At 40.5% G+C, this 20,811-nt stretch overlaps 3 protein-coding genes across 6 annotated transcripts; 2 read left to right on the top strand and 1 right to left on the bottom strand.

Moving 5' to 3' along the window:
• Positions 1-87: 87 nt before the first annotated feature.
• On the top strand, positions 88-6,341 carry LOC116617421. 2 transcript variants are annotated; one of them, XM_032380151.2, is made up of 4 exons: positions 88-398; positions 1,203-1,281; positions 1,648-1,839; positions 2,394-6,341. In XM_032380151.2, exons 1-4 carry the CDS (start codon positions 298-300, stop codon positions 5,541-5,543), a joined length of 3,522 nt encoding a protein of 1,173 aa, XP_032236042.2. In that variant the 5' UTR covers positions 88-297; the 3' UTR covers positions 5,544-6,341. The 2 variants fall into 2 exon arrangements, with proteins under 2 accessions (XP_032236042.2, XP_032236041.2); XM_032380150.2 differs by having other exon boundaries at positions 90-398; positions 1,597-1,839.
• A 152-nt stretch (positions 6,342-6,493) lies between these two features.
• LOC5510908 lies at positions 6,494-10,498 on the top strand. 2 transcript variants are annotated; one of them, XM_032380162.2, is made up of 6 exons: positions 6,494-6,980; positions 7,989-8,027; positions 8,400-8,568; positions 9,219-9,445; positions 9,926-10,079; positions 10,273-10,498. In XM_032380162.2, exons 1-5 carry the CDS (start codon positions 6,920-6,922, stop codon positions 10,075-10,077), a joined length of 648 nt encoding a protein of 215 aa, XP_032236053.1. In that variant the 5' UTR covers positions 6,494-6,919; the 3' UTR covers positions 10,078-10,079; positions 10,273-10,498. The 2 variants fall into 2 exon arrangements, with proteins under 2 accessions (XP_032236053.1, XP_032236052.1); XM_032380161.2 differs by having other exon boundaries at positions 6,494-8,027.
• Positions 10,499-11,112: 614 nt separating this feature from the next.
• LOC5510903 (SEC14-like protein 2) lies at positions 11,113-20,809 on the bottom strand. 2 transcript variants are annotated; one of them, XM_001631282.3, is made up of 16 exons: positions 20,670-20,809; positions 19,622-19,690; positions 19,239-19,308; positions 19,127-19,170; positions 18,791-18,853; positions 18,604-18,697; positions 18,248-18,342; positions 17,751-17,826; positions 15,907-15,926; positions 15,275-15,335; positions 15,115-15,198; positions 14,460-14,566; positions 13,788-13,930; positions 13,358-13,454; positions 12,127-12,199; positions 11,113-11,720 (listed from the first exon to the last, which is right to left on the bottom strand). In XM_001631282.3, exons 2-16 carry the CDS (start codon positions 19,673-19,675, stop codon positions 11,602-11,604), a joined length of 1,200 nt encoding a protein of 399 aa, XP_001631332.1. In that variant the 5' UTR covers positions 19,676-19,690; positions 20,670-20,809; the 3' UTR covers positions 11,113-11,601. The 2 variants fall into 2 exon arrangements, with proteins under 2 accessions (XP_001631332.1, XP_032236045.1); XM_032380154.2 differs by lacking the exon at positions 12,127-12,199 and having other exon boundaries at positions 11,599-11,720.
• Between the last annotated feature and the right edge of the window lie 2 nt (positions 20,810-20,811).

Genomic DNA, 20,811 nt, shown 5'->3' with positions numbered 1-20,811 from the left:
TTATTTACTGCTCACACAGGTAGCCCATGAAATTCAAACTAATGGACTTTGGACACCGGTACAGTTGGTTGAAAACATTCTTTTTTAAAAACGTTTTTTATGATACCTTTTTCCAGATTTTTCTGTTGCTAGTTGACAGATTTGTTTTTTTCCTCTTTTGGGCGGTAACCCTGTGGCACTAGAGGCTTGTTCCCAATCCCCTAAAAACGTTCGAACATCGTCGTTCTTAGCCATGTGCAAGTAAACACTGTTTTATTTTGCCCTTGTGTTGCCGTTGTTTTTTATCTGATATGCGCCATGAGGGTCTACTGGGCTCCTCTCGCTGACTTGATCATGTATTTTGACGGGTTGGATCGCTCATCTGGGGTCGAATGCTACTGTACTCGCGCTTTTCTAAGGTTAGAAAATCATCCATTACCACCCGTCTCAAGTTTTGACAACTATAACTTCCAAAGTAGCTCAAAACGTCCAAAGCACAGTGTCAAGTAATGAATTAAACCGACTATAATACAATAAATTTTCCTTCTTCTCCTATATTTTCGTATAAACAGTTTAAACTCTTGATGGTTTAATTTTAGATAGAGGAATGTCAATTGAGAGTCCAATTGAAAGAGAGATAGAAAGTTTTGTCAGCCTTTTTTGCTCTAAGTGGTAATTCTCGAAATGTCAACAAACAACTCTTGTTTTTTAAAGGCGTGAAACATACCCTTTTAATCTTGTGTTGAATTTTCCCTGATTCCTTAAGGCGAGTATCCAGGATAGGCTGAGGGGCTGCACGGTCATAGGTATCGCATTGGAAAGGCATTGTATTTGGAGATTCCTTAATAAGAAGGGGGGATGTACGCACACCCTGTGTACCCCCCTGTGTAGGCTGCGGTTCCTATCCAGACTATATAATTCATCTACAAGTTGTCAGTAGTTTTTTCTAGTTATACCATTTAACCTACAGTATGTGTATAACATCAGGGCCATAACAGATATTGAAAAACTAGGGGGAGGGGGGCAATAAAAGAGACATTAAGAAAACTGGGGGCAAAGCCATGCCCACACTGGTAATTATAATAATTTTAGAAAAAAACTGGGGGTGCCGGGTCCCCCTTGGTCCCTATAAGTTTATGGCATTGTATAAGACATGTGGTATTCAATATTATGTCTCTCACTCCAAGGTGTATTAATTAAAGTTGTTCTTGTTATCCTTACAGGGATACCGACCTGGTGAACTATGACCCATCTCAGAATGCTATGGACAATGCTGAAGATGTGCTTCCCACCAATTATAAGGTGATTTACACATTAATCTGGCATCACTCTTTTATGTTGTAATCCCAAGGATAAACAATATTTGATTAGCTGCACATGTATTTTTCCAGAATTACTCAAAAATAGGAATATTGAAAGATAATTGACATTAAAGTTAAGCTCTAACCATCATACAGTTGCAGTAAATATTGGCGAATAACCCTAATTGTTTAACTGTGTAATAAATGCATTCTTAAACAACTAAATGTTTGGATGCCTTTGCCTTTTTTGGTTTTAGTTCACCCTTCTATCAATAAAGGGTCTAGCTTGTTTTTGCTTGGAATGTTCTCCTTGTAGCTTCTAGAAGATGCCAATGACCTTAATGAGAATGAGCCTTCTCCTTTTGAGGATCCATACATGCAGTGTGTTCTCTCATCCCTGGATCATCGCAAGGCCAGAGCACTTGCCAGGGCCCCCTACATCCATGACATGGTAGAACCTGACGAGGAGGCCGTGCGGGAGCTGAACACCATGCATAAAATGGGACTTCCCACCTGCTTTCTGAACTCCTTCCGATCACTAGATGATGATGAGGAGGAGGTGAGATGCTGTTATGGACACTCTGAACACTGAATCCCCTCTCATTCCAAGAAGCTTTGCCTTGGCTTTTTATTCAAAACATTTTCTGTAGTTATTGAATATGTATCTGTTATGCTCAGCTAATGGTCATGGTGATGAGGGCCTCAAGTGTTTCTCTTTTTTTCATGTGACACTTGCTTTGCATCAGCTATTTATTTAGCCAATAACAAGCAGACTTTTATTAGCGGCAGACTCATAAAGGCTGGTAGCAAAGGTTTGTCCTTAGTGTTGTTTGGGACTTTTTAACATTCTGGTTTTAAATGTTTACTTAAAACAAGCCACAAATGCATATAGGGAAGAATAAAGAAAATATTAATAAATGAATATACAAGAATAAAGAATGATTGTAAACAATCGATAAGCTTTGGTGCCTTTTAATCTCCACTTTTGGTTGGCTGAGTTATTTGCAGTTTGAACTTCAAGACTTAAAACATTGTGACCACGTAGTACTGCGTAATTTGGTAGATTATCTCAACATGCTGATATACTAGTACCACTGACCATTTCTTCTTCAGGCATATGGAGCAATTACTCGGAGTGCTCCCTCAAAAGCTAGAAGAGGCAAGAAGCGCAACAAAAAGAGCAGAAGACGTAAGGCGGCAGAAGAGGAGGAGTCCTCATATAACACCCCTGAAACAGGTGAAGTCTATGAGGCCCCAATGCCTGGGACTTGGTGTGCTATAGACGAGGAAGCAAGTGATTCCACGGCAGTATCTTCAGTAGTTGCAGACTCTGATGTTGATTCTAATGCTGTGTCGACGGAGCTTTTGAAAGAGAATTTGGAGGAACCTGTGATGGACATTAAAAACAATGTGAATGCTTCTACGAGCGGTGCAGCTTGCTATGACTCTGCCGAATATCCTGAATGCCAAACTTCCACTAACAAATCATCTAAAGTCAACAATGCTGAAATTGAACTTATTAACGGACCATCTGTGTTAAGCCGAAATAGCGGCTCTGCTCAAATATCACCTGTTATGCCTCAAGAAGAGGCTGGTTGCAGTACAGAGCTAACCCAATCCGAAGCCATAGTTAATGAAAATGGATTGTTCAAAGAGTGTCCAAAAGAAGATACTTTTTGTAAAGTAACTGGTGTTTCCCAAGTTAATCCCAATGTGGAGCTAGCTCAATCTGGAATAGATGATAGGGATGAAGTAATCGAAAAGTCTTCAGGTTTTTCTAGGAAAGATATTGTCCTTACAAGTGATGCTTGTTGTGGCATAGCGCTAGCTAATCCTGAAACCACTGCACAGCTACGAAAAATATCCTCACTCACTAAAAGCAATGAAAAAGATCACTCACTTCTAGCTTTTAATAAAGAATCATTAATACAGCCATTTGGGCAAAGTACCGTCCTCTCTTGTGATGAGTCGGCTGATTCTCACATCTATTCCACCGCAGCTTTGGTGCCGGAAGTAGAAAACGTCATGAGTAAAAACGAAGGCGCTACTCGTTTGACTTCAGTTAAAACAAAGCAGACCGAGGTAGAAAATGAAACATTGACTCACAGTAAGGATAAAACCGATATTGAGAGTAGGACTAAAGGGAAAGATAAAGACTGCGAGAATGAGCAGGCGTTCTTGGAAGGTTGGAGCAAGTACTGGGATTACTATGGGTACACCCTCGTGTGGGAGAGCTGGTCTAATTTGTACCCCGACTTAAATAGTCGTGTTAAATCTCGCCCGAATGATGGACCGAAAGAGAGGGAAGACAAAGAACGAGCAGTTTGCAAGAGATTGGAAGACTCAAAAAGCCCTTTGAGCTTTGCCCCCAACAATGGAATGGAAGAAGAGAGGAAAGACATTCAACGAACAGTTGACTCTGAAAGCTTGGAAGGAAGACATACAGGAGACAGTATACCGACAGCTTCTGCTTTAGTTAAAATGCTTGAAAGAGGTGGTTGTGAACATAGCAAAGTTGTTCACCATGAAACGGCTGGATGCGAAGCTAAACGTCAACTTCCGGTTGTTGAAAACGGTGATTCAGGGACCAAAGTGGATGCTGACCAAATTATTGACCAGAATGGAAGTGAAGAGGTCGTTAGAGGGGCTTCTGTAGCCATCACGGAGGAGATGAAAGTAATTTGGGATAAGCATTATACAGATGTGTACAATTACTACTACGAACAGTACAGATACTGGAACAGCCAAGGTTATGCATTCGAGATTCCTGGGACTGAAACGGAGCAGCAGTGTGATGGTACAAGTAACGACCGATGTGGTACTCCACACAAAGAGCTACAAGATGCGAAGGAGTGTGGGTCCAGAAGCAAACGTGCTCGAAACGCAAGAAGACAGAAACAAAGTGGAAACTCATCAAGTCATGTAACTACTGGTCAAATGCCAACAGGAGATGGGACTCTCGGGAGTGGGGTTGGTAAAAATGGGGATGGGAATGGGGAAGAAGAACCGCCTGATGGCAGGCCGCGAAATCTAAAGCGAAGCCATGAGCTTGATGTTGAAGAGCAAAGAGCGCTTCAATTAGAGAAAGCTTACCGGTTGATGGGCTTTAAGGTGGCAAGACCTCATGCGCGCAATTCCCGTGGCCTGCCAAGATTCACGAGCGCGAAGATGAAGTTTCACTGCAAAAAGCTTTCTCACAAGAACAAAAAGCTGAGTTTGCATGGGAAGCAGGGGGGAACTTCAGAGACCATGGACTCCAATATCCCTGATCTCCTGGCTCGAGTAGAGCAGTTCCTGAAAGACAAAGGCGAAAACGTGGAAGCATTTGCTGATAGTGATTCGGACGAAGGGGGCATAGTATCAGAGATAGGCAAAGATAAAGATGATAATACAACCGATACATCAGATACCACTGGTGGCGGTAATAAGGAGGCTTGCATAGGCGCCGACTCTGTGGACTCGGCAGAGTGTGATGGCGCAGGGAAAGGAGAAGGTCTTGATGCTGCAAGCAAGGAGGTTGCTTGTGAAGGTAAAGAATCGACTGATGAAGTAAACGAGGCTGTGTGTTTGAATATAAAGGTCAGTGTAGACAGTGCATGTGAGCAAGTAATCAAAGGAGAGGTAACTGACTTTCATAAAGATCCCGAATTCGCGAAATACTGGGCGCAACGCTATCGACTCTTCTCCCGCTTCGACGAGGGCATCAAGATGGACAAAGAGGGCTGGTACTCAGTAACCCCCGAGCGAATAGCGGAGCACATAGCCGAGCGCTGCAGGTGTGATCTGATCGTCGACGCGTTCTGCGGTGTCGGCGGCAACGCGATCCAGTTCGCATTCACTTGCGAACGGGTTATTGCAATCGATATTGATCCGGTGAAGATCGATTGTGCCCGGCATAACGCCGAGATCTACGGAGTAGCCGACCGAATCGAGTTTGTCCTCGGGGACTTTCGTCAGATTGTACCTCAACTGAAAGCTGACGTGATATTCCTCAGTCCCCCGTGGGGAGGTCCGGGATACGCATGCGCAGATGTGTTTGACATACAGACTATGATTTCTCTTGACGGGTTTGAATTGTACGAGACCGCCAAGCGAGTCACTCCCAACATTGCATACTTCATGCCAAGAAACGTGAACATGGAACAACTCACTTCTCTCGCGGGTCCGGCAGGCAAAGTTGAGATTGAGCAGAACTTTGTTAATAAAAAGTTAAAGACTGTGACTGCGTACTACGGCGAACTTATCAAATCAGAGGCCGCGTAGAGCAGCAGAATATTATGACAAATTCGTCTCAGTAGCGAAATCCACTTAATTAAATCACTGTGAAGTGTAATTCAACATACAATTTCAAATAAAAGTTAAAAGGAGTCTCAAGCAAGCCGGCTCCAGTGTCATGCAAGTCGGCTCCAGTGTCACGTAAGTCGGCTCCAGTGTCACGCAAGTCGGCCCTAGAGTCACGCGAGTCGGCCCCGAAATCACGCAAGTCGGCTCCAATGTCAGGCAAGTCGACCGCAGAGTCACGCAAGTCGGCCCTATAGTTTCTGATGAACTCTTGGTTCAGTTTCTACGTTATGTATCTGGTGACACGTTTGCCCATGATGCAATAAGGGCTGCGCTATATGGATTCTCCAGTGCAACCAATTTTTTTTTTTACTATTACAAAAAATTCACATTTTTTGTTTTGTAGGCTTATTAATTTTTAACTCTTAACTATAATCCTTTGATTCTAAATTTTGTTTTGCTAAAACTCTAGACAAAAACATATTCTTTTGAAATGTGTTTTGTAATATTACTTTATTTTCCATGTGGAACAGAAGGGCATTGAAAAAAGGATTATTTTTTATCGGGACGAATCTTTCGATGAAACAAAAGATACTGAAAATAGAGTCCCACCTACGTCTACGATCGACTTCAAGAGTAAATAAAAAGAATAAACGCTAACATTTTTATTCAATTCTTTATATTCAAGCTAAATAGGATTTTGTTAGTCTGTATTTTTTATTTAGAGTTTTCCATGTTTTTAAATACAAGGAGAGTAATAAATGGTAGTTCTATCGACAACTGGTCTTTCTGTTGAAAGCTTCTATTATCTCAGGCGGAACTTAAACTAACAAACCTCTAAGTCCTTGAATAAAACAAAGAAAAACGCATCAAAAGGTAAAGAGAATAAAACACATAGGATTGACGCTTTTAATATGATATGCATAGGACGAAACTAAGGATTATCACTGTTTTTTTATCGTCATGAATACTCGAGTGAAGTGTTAGCAGCTTTTTGACGGTCCCAATATCAAGCGTAATTATCTTTACTCAAAACTTGTTTTCTGCCGGAAAACATGTAACATTGCAACTAAATATCGGAACGAACACCGCATTGTTAACCTTTCTGTCTTTTCTTTGACAAAGAATTTTAATAATAAAAATTGATGGTTTACCGGAAAAGGAAAAGGTGAAACGAAAGGCTTTAACACCACCTATGTCAGGTTTATTTGATTTGTAAAGTTAGTCGTGTTTTCGACGTCAATATAAAGAATCTCAAGTGCTCCCATGCTACGTAGTTCGACACGGGGGTTTAAATTCTCCAGTAACAAGAGTTCCGTGCTTCAATACATTTAAGTTCCATCTTCAACAGGTTTTCAATGCTCTCAAAAATGACCTTCCTACTAGCTTTGATCTTAATGGTAGCAACTTCAGCGAAGGGTAAGTCAATGTTGTGTTTTCGTTTGTGTGTATTTTTGTTGGAACTCTGGATATAAAAGGTATTTCAACAGTAGATATAAGGCTATGGTTTTCTTAAATTGGGAACTATTTTTCCTTAGATAAATACCTTAAAATGGGAACTGATGAGCACTTTGTAGCTTCGATTTTGTTACTTTGATTGTTTTTTATCATTTTTGACGTTGTTTTGCATCGCTTGTTTATTGTGGGCGGTGATCCTGACGCCTTTGTTTCCACCTGAACAAAGATGTGTGAAAAGTGAACAAAATAAGGAATAGAATTGAATGATAGTTCATTTTTTGTACGGTGTAAGGTTTAATTGTGTAAAGCTTAGATTCAAGGTTAAATAGATAGTATTGTAATAATATAGCCTGTGCCTTGCAAAATGAATTTGCGAGAAAAAAAAATATTGAGTAAAAAAATAAAAAAGGCTTTTTCAAAAAGCGAATAGAAAGTTAGTGATCATAAGATATATTTTGAAGGCAAATACAGGGATACCCGCTATCTTTTTCCTATTTTTCGAGTAGTGTGTTGATACCTGTGAGTTTGAACAGTTGATAAAAGCAGGGGTCATCTTATTCGATTAATGTCATCAGCTTTCTTTGTCCAGTATTTATTCCCTCTCCATCGCCTGCCAGGATGTACCGTGAGACTTATTTGAGCTCTATGTCAAACACTAAACGATGTTAGACATCGTCGCGTCTCAAGAACGGAAGGAAAGGGTAATAGGAAAGTGCAAGAGCAGCTTCCAACAAGCAGCAAAAGGAATTGCTTTTAAGCATTTTAAAAAATGCCCTCCGTCTCCCGAAACATTTTGGTCTAAGAATTCGCAAGTAATGTTTTGTAGCATTCGCAAAGAAAAACAAGGATGCAATGACAAACACTAAACGATGTTAGACATCGTCGCGTCTCAAGAACGGAAGGGAAGGGTAATATATACCCTTAGCGTAATATATTACACCCGAAATATAAATTTATATTTTTTTCAAGGTTATGAGAGCATCCAAGACAAAGAAGTCCCACCAAACGGTGAGCATTCATTTTCGACATCACCTTTATTTCTGCTGAACATCTGAACATCCTTTGTCTTTCAGAACTGTCACGCCCTCCATGTTCAGTCTGTCACGCCCTCCATGTTCAGTCTGCCACACCCGCCATGTTCCGTTTGTCACGGCCGCCATGTTCCGTTTGTCACGCACGCCATGTTTAATCTGTCACACCCGCCATGTTCCGTTTGTCACGCCCGCCATGTTCAGTCTGCCTATGGCTGTCACGACATTCCTTTTATGTGTCGCACTATGGGTGTCACGCCCTTTTAACAATAAAAAATATTTAGCAATTTTATTTTTATTTTCATTCTTCTTCTTCTTTTTTTGCATTATATTTTTTTTGCTTCCTCAGAACGACTTAGCAGCTGCGATATCCAAATCGAGAAAATCGGTTGCTATAATGACACCGGTAAATTGCCACGCCCTTTGCCGGAGCTTCTTCTGAATGACAGGAATCCAGAAAGTGTAGAAAACGATGGTCACATATTTGACTGGGACAAGCCAGACGCCTCAATGCAGAGGTAAGGAAACGTTTTAAATTGGTAACTTTGTAGGTCTTTGTGCATTTTATTCCAATTTTCTCGAGACTATAATGTAAAATTGAACAGGCACGAAGGCGAATATGGTAGCGAGCAACAACCGAAAAAGCGGTATTTCTAAATACAAAGACTCGCCATAATTTGCACAATTTTATTTTTTTTTTTACAAGATATCTGTGTCTGAATAGGCAACCACACCCCTCCCTACACGCGAGTAAACCAAGGCCACGCCTATGTTAGACAAATATACAAATGTGTCAGAGCCGTAGAAGTGCCTGTGAATTTGCAACGCAAATTGCAACCCTTATATCACCTATTTTTTTCTTTTACTTGGTTTTGCTACTGCGATTGACATTCTGTGAACTCTTGACAACAATATTTCCAACTGCTAAACCACTTTTTGCCTTCCGTCATTCAAACTAATGGAATTACATTTGGTGATTTCTGATTAGTCAGCGCCTTGCGGAGAGGTGGCGTGATTGGAAACCATTTTAGTGCTGGCCAGTAAATCGCTTATGACGGAAACCAGACGGCAATTTAGCTGCTGGAAAACGTAGGCGAGAGTTCTCAGAATATTAAAAACTGCAGGAAATTTCTATTTCAGCCTTGTGTGCCGTTTGTTTCTATTTCAGCCTAGTGTGCCGTTGTGCGAAGCGCGCTCTCGATAGGGGCTACTCTCATTTCGGATTACAGTTCTACGGGGAGTGTTGGTCAGGGAAGAACGCTGGTTCAACTTTCAAAACTGATGGGCCTTCCCGCACGTGTCTGGGGAGATCTCTCAAAGCCTGTGATGCCGGATCCGATTTCCCATGCACTGGCAGAGACTTCAGCAACTTCGTGTACAGAATTCGTCAAACAGGTATCAATCGAGGAGTGGGAAGAGTTGGTTAAATTGTATTGAATGTAGAGGAAGTGCTTCTAACTTTTGTATTTCTCTGGAAAATGGAAAGATTGTGTTCTTTATATAGCTTACGAGAATATTCATGTACAGTCCAACTCATGTGTCTTTTGGGGTTATGCTTGTAATATTATTTTTGTATGTATGCATATATATGTATGTATATTTTTATCATGAAGCAAAAAGGGAGCGCGTTCCTCATGTTTTGTCGCTAGCGTGTGCCAGACTTAGGCAGAGATAATAGGGAAACAAAGATTTTCATGAGGAAAAAATGGACACGCCCCTAATCGGTTTAAGTAGCGATACGAATTATGTTCATGGATGGCGAGGCTATGCCAAACCTAAGGAGGGGTGTGGGGAGGCTGGTGTGGGTGGGGGGTGTGTTTTGGAGCGTGGGAGGGGGTGGGTGATGAGTGCCTGCAATACGTTTTTTAAACATAGGTCCTGCGATGACTGCCAAGCCCCCAGCCGGACCTTGCATCGATGAAGAGCCAACACTTTGCGCTCACTACGCTGACAATGGTCTTTGTACCCAAAGCTTCCCTCTCGTCCTTAAAAGATGCAGGAAATCATGTAAACTCTGCACTAAGTGAAGGTAGGTAGTATTTATCTTCCGGGATCCAGTACGTCATTTCCGGTTCCGCCTGGCCGTGACGTCATAAGGACTATTCAAGGGCGGTGAAAGTTCTAAGGATGTAATGAGAAAATGACAAGGGAATTGAACTTAGCTTAAGTTAGTGAGTTTGAATAGCAAAAGATTGAAAAGTTTTTTGTTTGTTAATCCACAGATGATGACTAATGTCAAGTGCAAGTCTGGTTTATTATTGAATTTTAAGTCACTGTTCTTTCTCCTCTGTCTTAATAGTGGCTAGTCTGCCAAGTGCGTACATGCTTCGCCCGTCTCATTGCTCACTGTAATAACAGCAATTTACCTTTATCTTATTCAACAAGAAATTATGTAACATATCATATGTGCAGAGGATAAAGGTAAAAATAAAAGATATATTAAAATTATGACAATAGTGAATTTCTACCGGGGAAACTTCAGAATACCATTTTAGATAGCTCGTCCTAGCTCGCAGTGGTGCTTGATGAGCGGACGGTGGGGCCCAAAGTATCAATTCCTATTTATAGATCGCGCACTCGTTATTGATGCTGCGTAACCTCTCCGATTGGCTGGTCCCGCGCTCGTGATTGACAGGTTAGATCCATGTAATACTTACGCTCACCCCCTTCACATCCATGACTGAACCTGTAAACCGATGATTTACATATTGTTGCCTCGTGTTACCAATAATTGCTTGATGAAGTATGTTCTTGGCGCCGGCGTTCATGACCCTCAGATTCAAATGGATGGCATTCATTTGCTATCCATCACGCACCAAACATGTAAAACTCAAACATGGGCACGGGTTGGTTAACCAAGTGAGAATTTCCGCGGGATCTAACAAAAAAACCCGATTTCCGATTAAATCTAAAAAAAACCCACTACATGAACAAAAAATCCCATTTCTTTTCAACTTGCCCATTGAATTTTTGTCTGTCTATCATAATTTTCTTAGCTGTGTTTCTGAAAAATAAAAATAAAATTCCTAAAAAAAGCCAATAAAAAACGTGATTAACCAAGGTTGCTGATAAAATTTTATTGGAATAAAAAAAACGTAGTTGTATAAATTACATTTTGGATAAAACCTACAGATATAATACTATGAAATAAAATTAGAGCTATAAATAAAAATAAGTTCCGACAAAGGAAGAATAAATAGAAAAACATTTTTGTCTCATACATACAAACGCATCACCAAATGCTCTCCCAAATAAACTATTTTGAACGTTGCGTTTGTAAAGATAAATATTTACAAAATAATCAAGACCCGCAAGTAGGAGGTCATAATTATATATTATAAAGATAAATAAAGACATCATATCAACCGTCATTACCCCCAAAAAAGATCGACATCTTTAACTCCTAAAAACACCTCAACCTAGAATTATTCACACCTCACTCCCAACCAAAGGCTCGAATTTATACGGTCTTATCCTTAATGTTAAGGAAAGTCCATAAAGACCCCAAATTACCAACAATTTTTTTTATCCCTCCCCTTGTGCTTCTACTATCATCTGGTCGGCTCTGTGTAGTTCCCGTTTGTCTCCAGGGGTGGCTCAGTTACATCCACACAGAACAGGATTTTCTTGTTTCTTGTCCAACTGTACGTATTATCAAAACGGAGGACATCTGCATAGAAAAAAATAAACTAGCATTGTTCTAAGGACGCTCTTTTTAAAGGCAAGAATTTTAAAGGAGAAAGCCAGGGGACATTGATATTAATGGAATAAGGGGTGGAGAGGTCCCACATTCAAGAATGTCGATCACCCACTCCTTTGTTATTGTTTATCATTGATCTATATTTCGATTGAAAATATCTTGGAATTAGCCAATATAAACGGCTGCTTTGTGTGACTCGCTACTGAGCGGAAGCATAAAATGGCGGCGTGATTAGCCGTCCTTTAAAAGAAGTAACGAGGAGGAAGAGGATATGAAAAAGGCCGGAAGTAAAGAACGAGAAGGAAGGGGAAGGAGGAGGAGGAGAAAATGGTGGAGGGATATATGACATTTCTTGTGAAAATATGGCGAGACTCACATGTCCCGGGTCTCTCGCACGTTATGGAGTCCTGTTCTGGGATGAGATGGCAGTCAACTCGACGCGATGGGACCTGTATTACCGCACCTAGTTAACACGGTTACCTTTCAACACGACAACACGCATGAGAAATGTCAGCTTTCTACACATTTCTATACATCACACGCTACACATTTCTTATGCGCGACACTACACAATTCTACACATGACATGCGACACACTTCTACACATTACACGCTGCACATTTCTACACATGACATGCTACACATTTTTACGCATGACATGCTACACATTTCTACGCATGACATGCTACACATTTATATACGCATGAAACGCTATTTATTTATACACATGACACGCTACAGTGACACACTACACAATTCTACACGTGGCACCTTTACATTTCTACACATGACACGCCACACATTTCTAGACATAACACGCGATACATTTGTACACATGAAACGCTACACATGACATGCTACACATTTTCAAACTACATGACACGCTACAGTGACACCCTACACAATTCTACACGTGGCACCTTCACATTTCTACACATGACACGCCACACATTTCTACACATGACACGCTATATATTTATACACATGACACGCTACACATTTCTACGCATGACATGCTACACATTTCTACGCATGACATGCTACACATTTCTACGCATGACACGCGATACACTTCTACACATGACACGCTACACATTTTTATACTACATGACAGACTACAGATTACACGCTACACATTTCAACATGAAACTCCTTTCTACACCTTACACATTCACAAACCTTTGCAGTTGACATATCCTTTCCAGCGACTATACCGACTAGACGCTACAATAACACCTACAGTCATCCAAGGGAAAATGTCTTTACATCCAGAGGCGGCGGAGTAGGCCCATACGTGGGGGGGGAGGGGGGGTGGTAGTGGTTTCAGGGAGGAGGGGTGGGTGGTGTTTCCAAATCCTTAAGCGCTGTTTATAAGAACGCGAGGAATAACCTAGGTTTTTATGCACGGGATTTAAACTGTTCAACAAATTTGTTGTCGATTGCATATGTACCGCTTGAAACCCGTTGGTTTAAATAACGTTCATATATAAATCCGCTCAGAGATGTGTGTGTGTGGGGGGGGGGGGGGGTTCTGCCCCCTGCCCCTCCCCTTCCGTCGACCCTGATCCACAGCAAGTGCCGGGAATAGTAGCAGTAATCACACTCACCAACTCTACCATATCTTTACATTTGCATTTGTCTTCTGTATTTGCGGAGAAGTAAACACCGAACCCAATATCATGGTCCTCCGATTTGAATTCCCAGCTGAAAGATAATAAAGAAGGCAGTTTGAAAAACATCAGGCCTTGTGGGAGGGGGGCATATATATTTTTTCATTAGACATTTTGTAGACATAGAATAATATTTTTATTCCCTTAATCTTTCCCCTAATAATTTTATACAAAATGGCACTACAAAACAAAATCGTGTTCGTCTGTTATTATAAATGAATTTAAAATTTAGAGGGAGAGGTCGTGGTGCAGAATTATTTTAGGGCGCGTCTATATATTCTGCGATTTTCACATGGATGGTTAATAAGTAACACCTCCGTGTTGGCGATTATCGTTGTGTAACCTTGCACGCCAGTTATCTACAGACCTTATTACACTGTTGGGCGTTTCTATCTCGTAGCTGAGCTTAAAGGTGCTTCCTCTTCGCACGATTCCTGTCTGGTAGGCGTCTGTTTCTAGTGTCTGGCTTGTCGAGAAATAAGACTCTGGTACATCACCTCCGTAACAGATCTGAACCACAAAAGTAAAATCAACTCTCGCTTTATGGACAGTTATTTTCTCGCTCTTTCGCGAGCCCAACATGGCTAACACATCAACATCCCAGGTTCGTTCATCCTCCTGAAACCTGGAGGCTTATATAAGCATCAATCCCTTACGGGCTCTAAGTAGTTCTTTCCGGATGTTTCAGCAGTCAAATATTCATTTGGCAAATATTTCCTTTGTTTTGGGGGATTTCGTTTTTTTTTTGGAACTATCGGTATTTTCTTGTTCTATCTTTTGAAAAAGGGCGTCACGAAGAAAACTATATATCGGGCATATCGGATATTTAGTGAGAAAGCCCTCTTTGTCCCATATCGTTTGACAATTGAGGCAGTGCATCATGTCAGGGTTTACATGGTTTTTGTTTTCACGACCTCTTTCGATTTGCAAAATATGACCACATCATATATTACGTGGTTTTGAAAAAGCGGTGGTGGTGGTGGTGGGGGGGGGGGGGGGGGGGCAGGGGTAGTTCTATGGCCTATTCTAAGGGAATTACCTTCTGGCTACAAGCAGGATCACCGGAATCGTCGACACATGTACCGCCATAGTAGACCGGCAGGTGGTCGGCAGGGATATGTTGGCATAAAACTTCCTTCCAGTTATCTGAAATACAGCACACAACGTGTTACTATACAGATTCAACGGGTATAGCGTCATTCACACAGCGAATGGGTCTTATTCAACACCGCGCTACGATCACCACATTTCCTTACACTTCCTTTCAGTTATCTGAAATACAGCACACAACGTGTTACTATACAGATTCAACGGGTATAGCGTCATTCACACAGCTAATGGGTCTTATTCAACACCGCGCTACGATCACCACATGTCCTTACACTTCCTTTCGGTTATCTGAAATACAGCACACAACGTGTTACTATACAGATTCAACGGATATAGGGAATACAAAAGGTTTCCACAGCACCAAAACCATTGCCGCGAACCATTTCCAACAACTCCTGACGAATGTGTATTTTATCAGAATTGATGTCGGCTTTCCAAGACAACACAATTCAAAATATTTCACCAAGCAGGGAGTGAACTAAATCAACTGGAATCACAGTGAAAATCACCCTATCCTGCAGTGAAGAACACATTATGGGAGGTAGACGTGAACTCTTAAAAAATGTAGAGAGTAGAGATTTTACCTCCAAGTATCTGCACCTTTTTTCTAGTAGCTGGACTTAAAAAGGGTTTGACGAGATTATATGCAATAGGAAAAATCCTAGGAGCTGAAAAAATAGAAAGCATTAGATTAGTTGCACTTGTTGGATCCAATCAATAAGAACAGATAAACCAACAGCCCACCTCTTATCACGAATATGGATTTCATCACCTCTGGAAAATTGTCTTCATAGAACGAGGCAACCTAAACAGAGAAATAAATGAGACAGCATTTTATAGGTATTTTATAGGCTTCAGGTGAGTGTTCAGAGGTGGTGTCATGGATAACCGAATCTCTAGTTAAAACCTTTGTCGGAAGCTCAGAGGCTGATTATTTTGTGGTGCAGGCCCGTACCCAGGATTTTTCTTGGGGGGTGCGAAATCCAAAAAGTGGACCCTATTTTTCCCGGGGGAGGGGGTTGGGGAGGGTGAATTTCTGGTAAAAATCTTTCCACCTCGAAAGAATAAAAAGGGATGCATTAATACCATTGCAGTATCTACACGGGATGTTGCTTATCGGATTTGGCTACAAAAAAGTTTTACATTAATATGGATTTATGACATAATAGAGTGATCTAGAATGCGTTTTTTTATATAATTCGCTTATGCTTTTTAGTTTTGTCTATTTGTCTACAAATAGCACGTGTATGGCGAACCAGAAGTGGACTTTCCGCCATTGTGTGTGTGTGTGTGGGGGGGGGGGATGGAATGGGAGTTCGAGAAGAGGCGTTTATTTGAAGCAGGAAGCTTAAAAGAGCATTATTCTTTGTACTCACACTATTGAACGTCATGACACCTACAACACCAGAGGAAAGAAGTCAATACAGAAAAAAACTTGACGTACAATCTGAAATTTGCAATTTTTATGCTAATCATATGATTTGTTGACTAGCTGGAGTTGTGGCAAGTTATTCTTCCCCCATTAAACTAGGTACGTGGCCCCTGCCAGGCTAAGTTCAAGGTCCCCGTTAAACTAAGTACAAGGCCACCACCAAGCTAAGTACAAGGTCCCCGTTAAACTAAGTACAAGGCCCCCACCAAGCTATGTACAAGGTCCCTGTTAAACTAAGTACGAGGTGCCCATCAAAATAAGTATAAGGTCCCTGCTAAACTAAGTACAAGGCCCCCACCAAGCTAAGTACAAGGTCCCTGTTAAACTAAGTACGAGGTGCCCACCAAAATAAGTATGAGGTCCTTGTTAAACTAAGTACAAGGCCCCCACCAAGCTAAGTACAAGGTTCCGTTAAACTAAGTACAAGGTGCCCACCAAGCTAAGTACAAGGTCCCCGCTAAACTAAGTACAAGGCCCCCCACCAAGCTAAGTACAACGTCCCCGCTAAACTAAGTACAAGGCCCCCACCAAGCTAAGTACAAGGTCCCCGCTAAACTAAGTACAAGGCCCCCACCAAGCTAAGTACAAGGTCCCTGCTATACTTAGTACAAGGCCCCCACCAAGCTAAGTACAAGGTCCCCGTTAAACTAAGTACGAGGTGCCCACCAAGCTAAGTACAAGGCCCCCGTTAAACTAAGTACGAGGTGCCCACCAAAATAAGTATAAGGTCCCTGCTAAACTAAGTACAAGGCCACCACCAAGCTAAGTACAAGGTCCCCGTTAAACTAAGTACAAGGCCCCCACCAAGTTATGTACAAGGTCCCTGTTAAACTAAGTACGAGGTGCCCATCAAAATAAGTATAAGGTCCCTGCTAAACTAAGTACAAGGCCCCCACCAAGCTAAGTACAAGGTCCCTGTTAAACTAAGTACGAGGTGCCCACCAAAATAAGTATGAGGTCCTTGTTAAACTAAGTACAAGGCCCCCACCAAGCTAAGTACAAGGTCCCGTTAAACTAAGTACAAGGTGCCCACCAAGCTAAGTACAAGGTCCCCGCTAAACTAAGTACAAGGCCCCCCACCAAGCTAAGTACAATGTCCCCGCTAAACTAAGTACAAGGCCCCCACCAAGCTAAGTACAAGGTCCCCGCTAAACTAAGTACAAGGCCCCCACAAGCTAAGTACAAGGTCCCTGCTATACTTAGTACAAGGCCCCCACCAAGCTAAGTACAAGGTCCCTGTTAAACTAAGTACGAGGTGTCCACCAAGCTAAGTACAAGGTCCCCGTTAAACTAAGTACGAGGTGCCCACCAAAATAAGTATAAGGTCCCTGCTAAACTAAGTACAAGGCCCCCACCAAGCTAAGTACGAGGTCTCCATTAAACTAAGTACGAGGTGCCCACCAAAATAAGTATAAGGTCCCTGCTAAACTAAGTACTAAGTACAAGGCCCCCACACCAAGCTAAGTACAAGGTCCCTGCTATACTGAGTACAAGGCCCCTACCAAGCTAAGTACAAGGTCCCCGTTAAACTAAGTACAAGGTATCCACCAAAATAAGTATAAGGTCCCTGCTATACTAAGTACAAGGCCCCCACCAAGCGACGTGTGGAGTGGGTACAATAAAGATTAAGAAAATATTGGGGTGCACATGCACCCCCTTCTGGTCATTTCCTTGTTCTTATTAAAAATATTGGGGTAGGACCCTCTGCTACGACCCTGTAATAGGACATGTAACTGAATATCTGTGCTTCCATAGCTTCAATTTTCTTTAGGTTGTAATATGACCCACCTGGCTTCCATAAATGCTTGAGTCCAAGCCCTTCCATGTCCATGACCATTACTACCTGGGCAATCCTCTTATTTACCTGCAAGAAATAAAGTCATCAGTACAGAGGGAACTTTCATACAATGGACACACTCCATATAATGGACAAACTCCATATAACAGACACCCTACATATAACAGACAAACTCCTTATAATAAAAAATAATAATAATAATAATAATAATATAATAATTTTAATAATATATTATAATAATAATAAATATAATAATAATAATAATAATAATAATAATAATAATAATAATAATAATAATAATAATAATAATAATAATAATAATAATAATAATAATCTTCTGCAAATTATCATTACAAAGGGAACTTGCTACTGATCATGGGCAAAGCTAAGTAAACACACCATGGTGTACCTACATAACCCATACAAATACAAGCGGCAGAGATGATCCTCTTAGACTTAGCCTATGCTGCTGTAACATGTTACATACCTTTTTGGATTGCTGAGCTCCTAAGTGTAAACCCAACTCTGCTGTGTATCCCTTAAACCTAATGATTTCATCCTTCCTTACTGATAAAAGTAATCCTAAAAAGAAACAAGTAGCTTTTTTACAAAGCATTTTTAAACAATTTCTAAAAATCTCATACCCTGGCTACAATATGATCTATTAAAAAGGCTACTATAACACCCTTTTCCAAACTTTAAAAAAAGTGGTGGACAGACAAGAAAATGAGTATTAAATGGAGTTAATAACAAAAATATCATCAAAATTGGGGGGAATCCTGCTAGATTTGCACTAGGCATCATATCCTCAAAATACAACTTGTGCTGTACACCTAGACACACCTTTAAAATCGATATTCCCTAGTGGATCAATAAAAACAGGGACTCCTTCAATATCATATCCAAAATAACCACCAGGGTAATACTTCTGGAGAACCTGCAAAGATTCAAAGGTAATTCAACATAAAATCTCAATTCAAAGGTAATTCAAAATATATTATTACTCAGCTAGCATTTTATGATGCCATACCTCAGGAACTTTATAGGTATCTAAAATATTGTCCAAGCCCATCTTTTTCCTAACAGCAAGGCTCTAGAAAAAGGAAATCAACTTTATGTTCAGTATCGAGGATGGTAATACATGATTACTCAGTTATCATTCAAAGATTGAAGAAAGGAGGCAACCAGTACATAAACATTTACTGCAAAGATTTCAATTTAAAAAAATTTCATTCCAAAAATGAGGAGCAGCAGTCATCTCAGACTTCTCCTGGTTTCAACATTGATATTGGAGCTATTATATGACACCTTGCTACAGATCCATCATCTTATATTGAGAAATTAAAAAAATCCATTTGATATTTACCTCTCTAAGCATAAATTCCGCTTTCTCCAAGTTGAAGTCCCGAGCTGAGAAGCAGATAACATTGAACTCAATGATAATAGCTATCACAATTTAGAAATTGATTAAATTATACCTCTGAGCCACCTAAGAAGGAAGAAGTCATCATGCTCTTTCTGAAGAACATCAGACACTTTTACACTGAACTGCAGTAGATAAGAAAAATAATGAAATATGTCACTAAGAATGACAAACAGAACCCACAATTCCATATCCATCAAATACCAAGGATAGAACTTTGCAGTCCCCCCCCCAAAAAAAAAATTTGAACTTAGGGGGTGTTTAAAGATTCACTATGAAATTCTGGAAACTGGAAATTGCTAGTTGATAGCACCCAAACGAGCTATCTCTTAGAGGTAAGAACTGTGAGTGACCACACCTAACATTAACTCCATTTTATGGACTCCCCCCCCCCCCCCCCCAACCCCCCTGGGGAATAATATTAAAAATAGGACATACCTGTTCTAGAGTTTCTTGCTGGAAGCTGCTCAGGTCACCAAGGTAACCACTCATAGCACCAGTGGGACTCTGCCAATAAATACACTTTTTCTATTTAATAATAGGCCTATCTATGCCATTAGATAATAATTAACAATCCTGCAGCTAGGTGTGAAATTCGTAAAAATTACCACATTCTATAATTGCCAAGAAGAATATATAATAATTTGGAAGAAATGTGTGTCATTTAGATAAAAATCCTTTATGCACTAGTGATACATGGAATTGCTTGCTACAGAAGAGAAAGAGTCTCAAACCAGAAACTGACATGACTTTTGCAAAGTACATTTGTGACCCCACCCCCCCCCCCCCCCTGGGGGTTTGGGACGTCTTAGAGTTAAAACCCCCACCCCCTAGGGACAGATTCTCGTTCAAAAGTGCTCTGAACCCCAATGGTATATTTTTTCTTTTGAGCAACTGAAAGGCAAGCATTTGATTCACTGTAGCAATAATATCATCCTAAATCTTTCGATGCTTCGTTTAACTGTGGTTTAACTATATCGATCTCTCGAAAATAAATAATGAATGTATCTGCCATCGAAAACTTCTAGCAAGTAAGTTATACGTAATTTCTGTGGGCAGATGTTCCCCTTTTGCATCGCACATATCCATAAATTATATAATCAAAATCACACAAGGATAGCAAACCCATATGTATAACTTGAGGAGCTTATACAGCAGAAAAAAAAATAAAAGAGATTCTCGGTTGGGACGGGGACGATTATAGTATGTATAAATTACAAAAAAATTATAATCTGTGTGATCATAAAGTATACACACTTTAAATTGAAACTTGGTCATCCATTTACGGTAGCGGCAACATAGCGGTTACTTTATATTTTTGAACCAATAATGAGAGAAAATAACAATGCCTCTTGCGTAACACTTTCGTACTTACATTTTCGAAAACAAAAGTCAAAAGTCATCGACATGATCAAATGGTAATTTACGTGCTAGATGAACCTACGACTGTCTTCAGTTAAATTGATAATTAAAAACCTTAACTCACCTTTAAATGAACATAAGCGACTGCCAACAAATAAATAGACTGCAAAGATATTGGAAAACACAGCCACAACTGATTCTAATTCTAAACCAGATTCTGTTTCTTTTGTTTTTGTTGTTTTTGTTTAGTTGCTCGCGGGCTCAAC

The sequence above is a fragment of the Nematostella vectensis genome, chromosome 4 (assembly GCF_932526225.1).
Source record: "Nematostella vectensis chromosome 4, jaNemVect1.1, whole genome shotgun sequence".
Lineage (NCBI taxonomy): Eukaryota > Metazoa > Cnidaria > Anthozoa > Actiniaria > Edwardsiidae > Nematostella > Nematostella vectensis.
This window is presented reverse-complemented; position numbering and strand designations above follow the sequence as displayed.

What these genes read in the sequence shown, in the direction of transcription:
- LOC5510908 (XM_032380161.2), top strand. Translation starts at nt 7,889, where the DNA reads ATGTTAGACATCGTCGCGTCTCAAGAACGGAAGGGAAGGGTAATATAT. An exon ending in CAAAGAAGTCCCACCAAACG is followed by an intron (nt 8,028 to 8,399) that starts GTGAGCATTCAT and finishes TTGCTTCCTCAG; the next exon opens with AACGACTTAGCAGCTGCGAT. An exon ending in CCAGACGCCTCAATGCAGAG is followed by an intron (nt 8,569 to 9,218) that starts GTAAGGAAACGT and finishes TTTCTATTTCAG; the next exon opens with CCTAGTGTGCCGTTGTGCGA.
- LOC5510903 (XM_001631282.3), bottom strand. Translation starts at nt 19,675, where the DNA reads ATGAGTGGTTACCTTGGTGACCTGAGCAGCTTCCAGCAAGAAACTCTA. An exon ending in CCTTCTTAGGTGGCTCAGAG is followed by an intron (nt 19,171 to 19,238) that starts GTATAATTTAAT and finishes TCTGCTTCTCAG; the next exon opens with CTCGGGACTTCAACTTGGAG. An exon ending in GTGCGAGAGACCCGGGACAT is followed by an intron (nt 11,721 to 12,126) that starts GTGAGTCTCGCC and finishes TTTTCTATGCAG; the next exon opens with ATGTCCTCCGTTTTGATAAT.
- LOC116617421 (XM_032380150.2), top strand. Translation starts at nt 298, where the DNA reads ATGAGGGTCTACTGGGCTCCTCTCGCTGACTTGATCATGTATTTTGAC. An exon ending in TGCTTCCCACCAATTATAAG is followed by an intron (nt 1,282 to 1,596) that starts GTGATTTACACA and finishes TTCTCCTTGTAG; the next exon opens with CTTCTAGAAGATGCCAATGA. An exon ending in TAGATGATGATGAGGAGGAG is followed by an intron (nt 1,840 to 2,393) that starts GTGAGATGCTGT and finishes TTTCTTCTTCAG; the next exon opens with GCATATGGAGCAATTACTCG.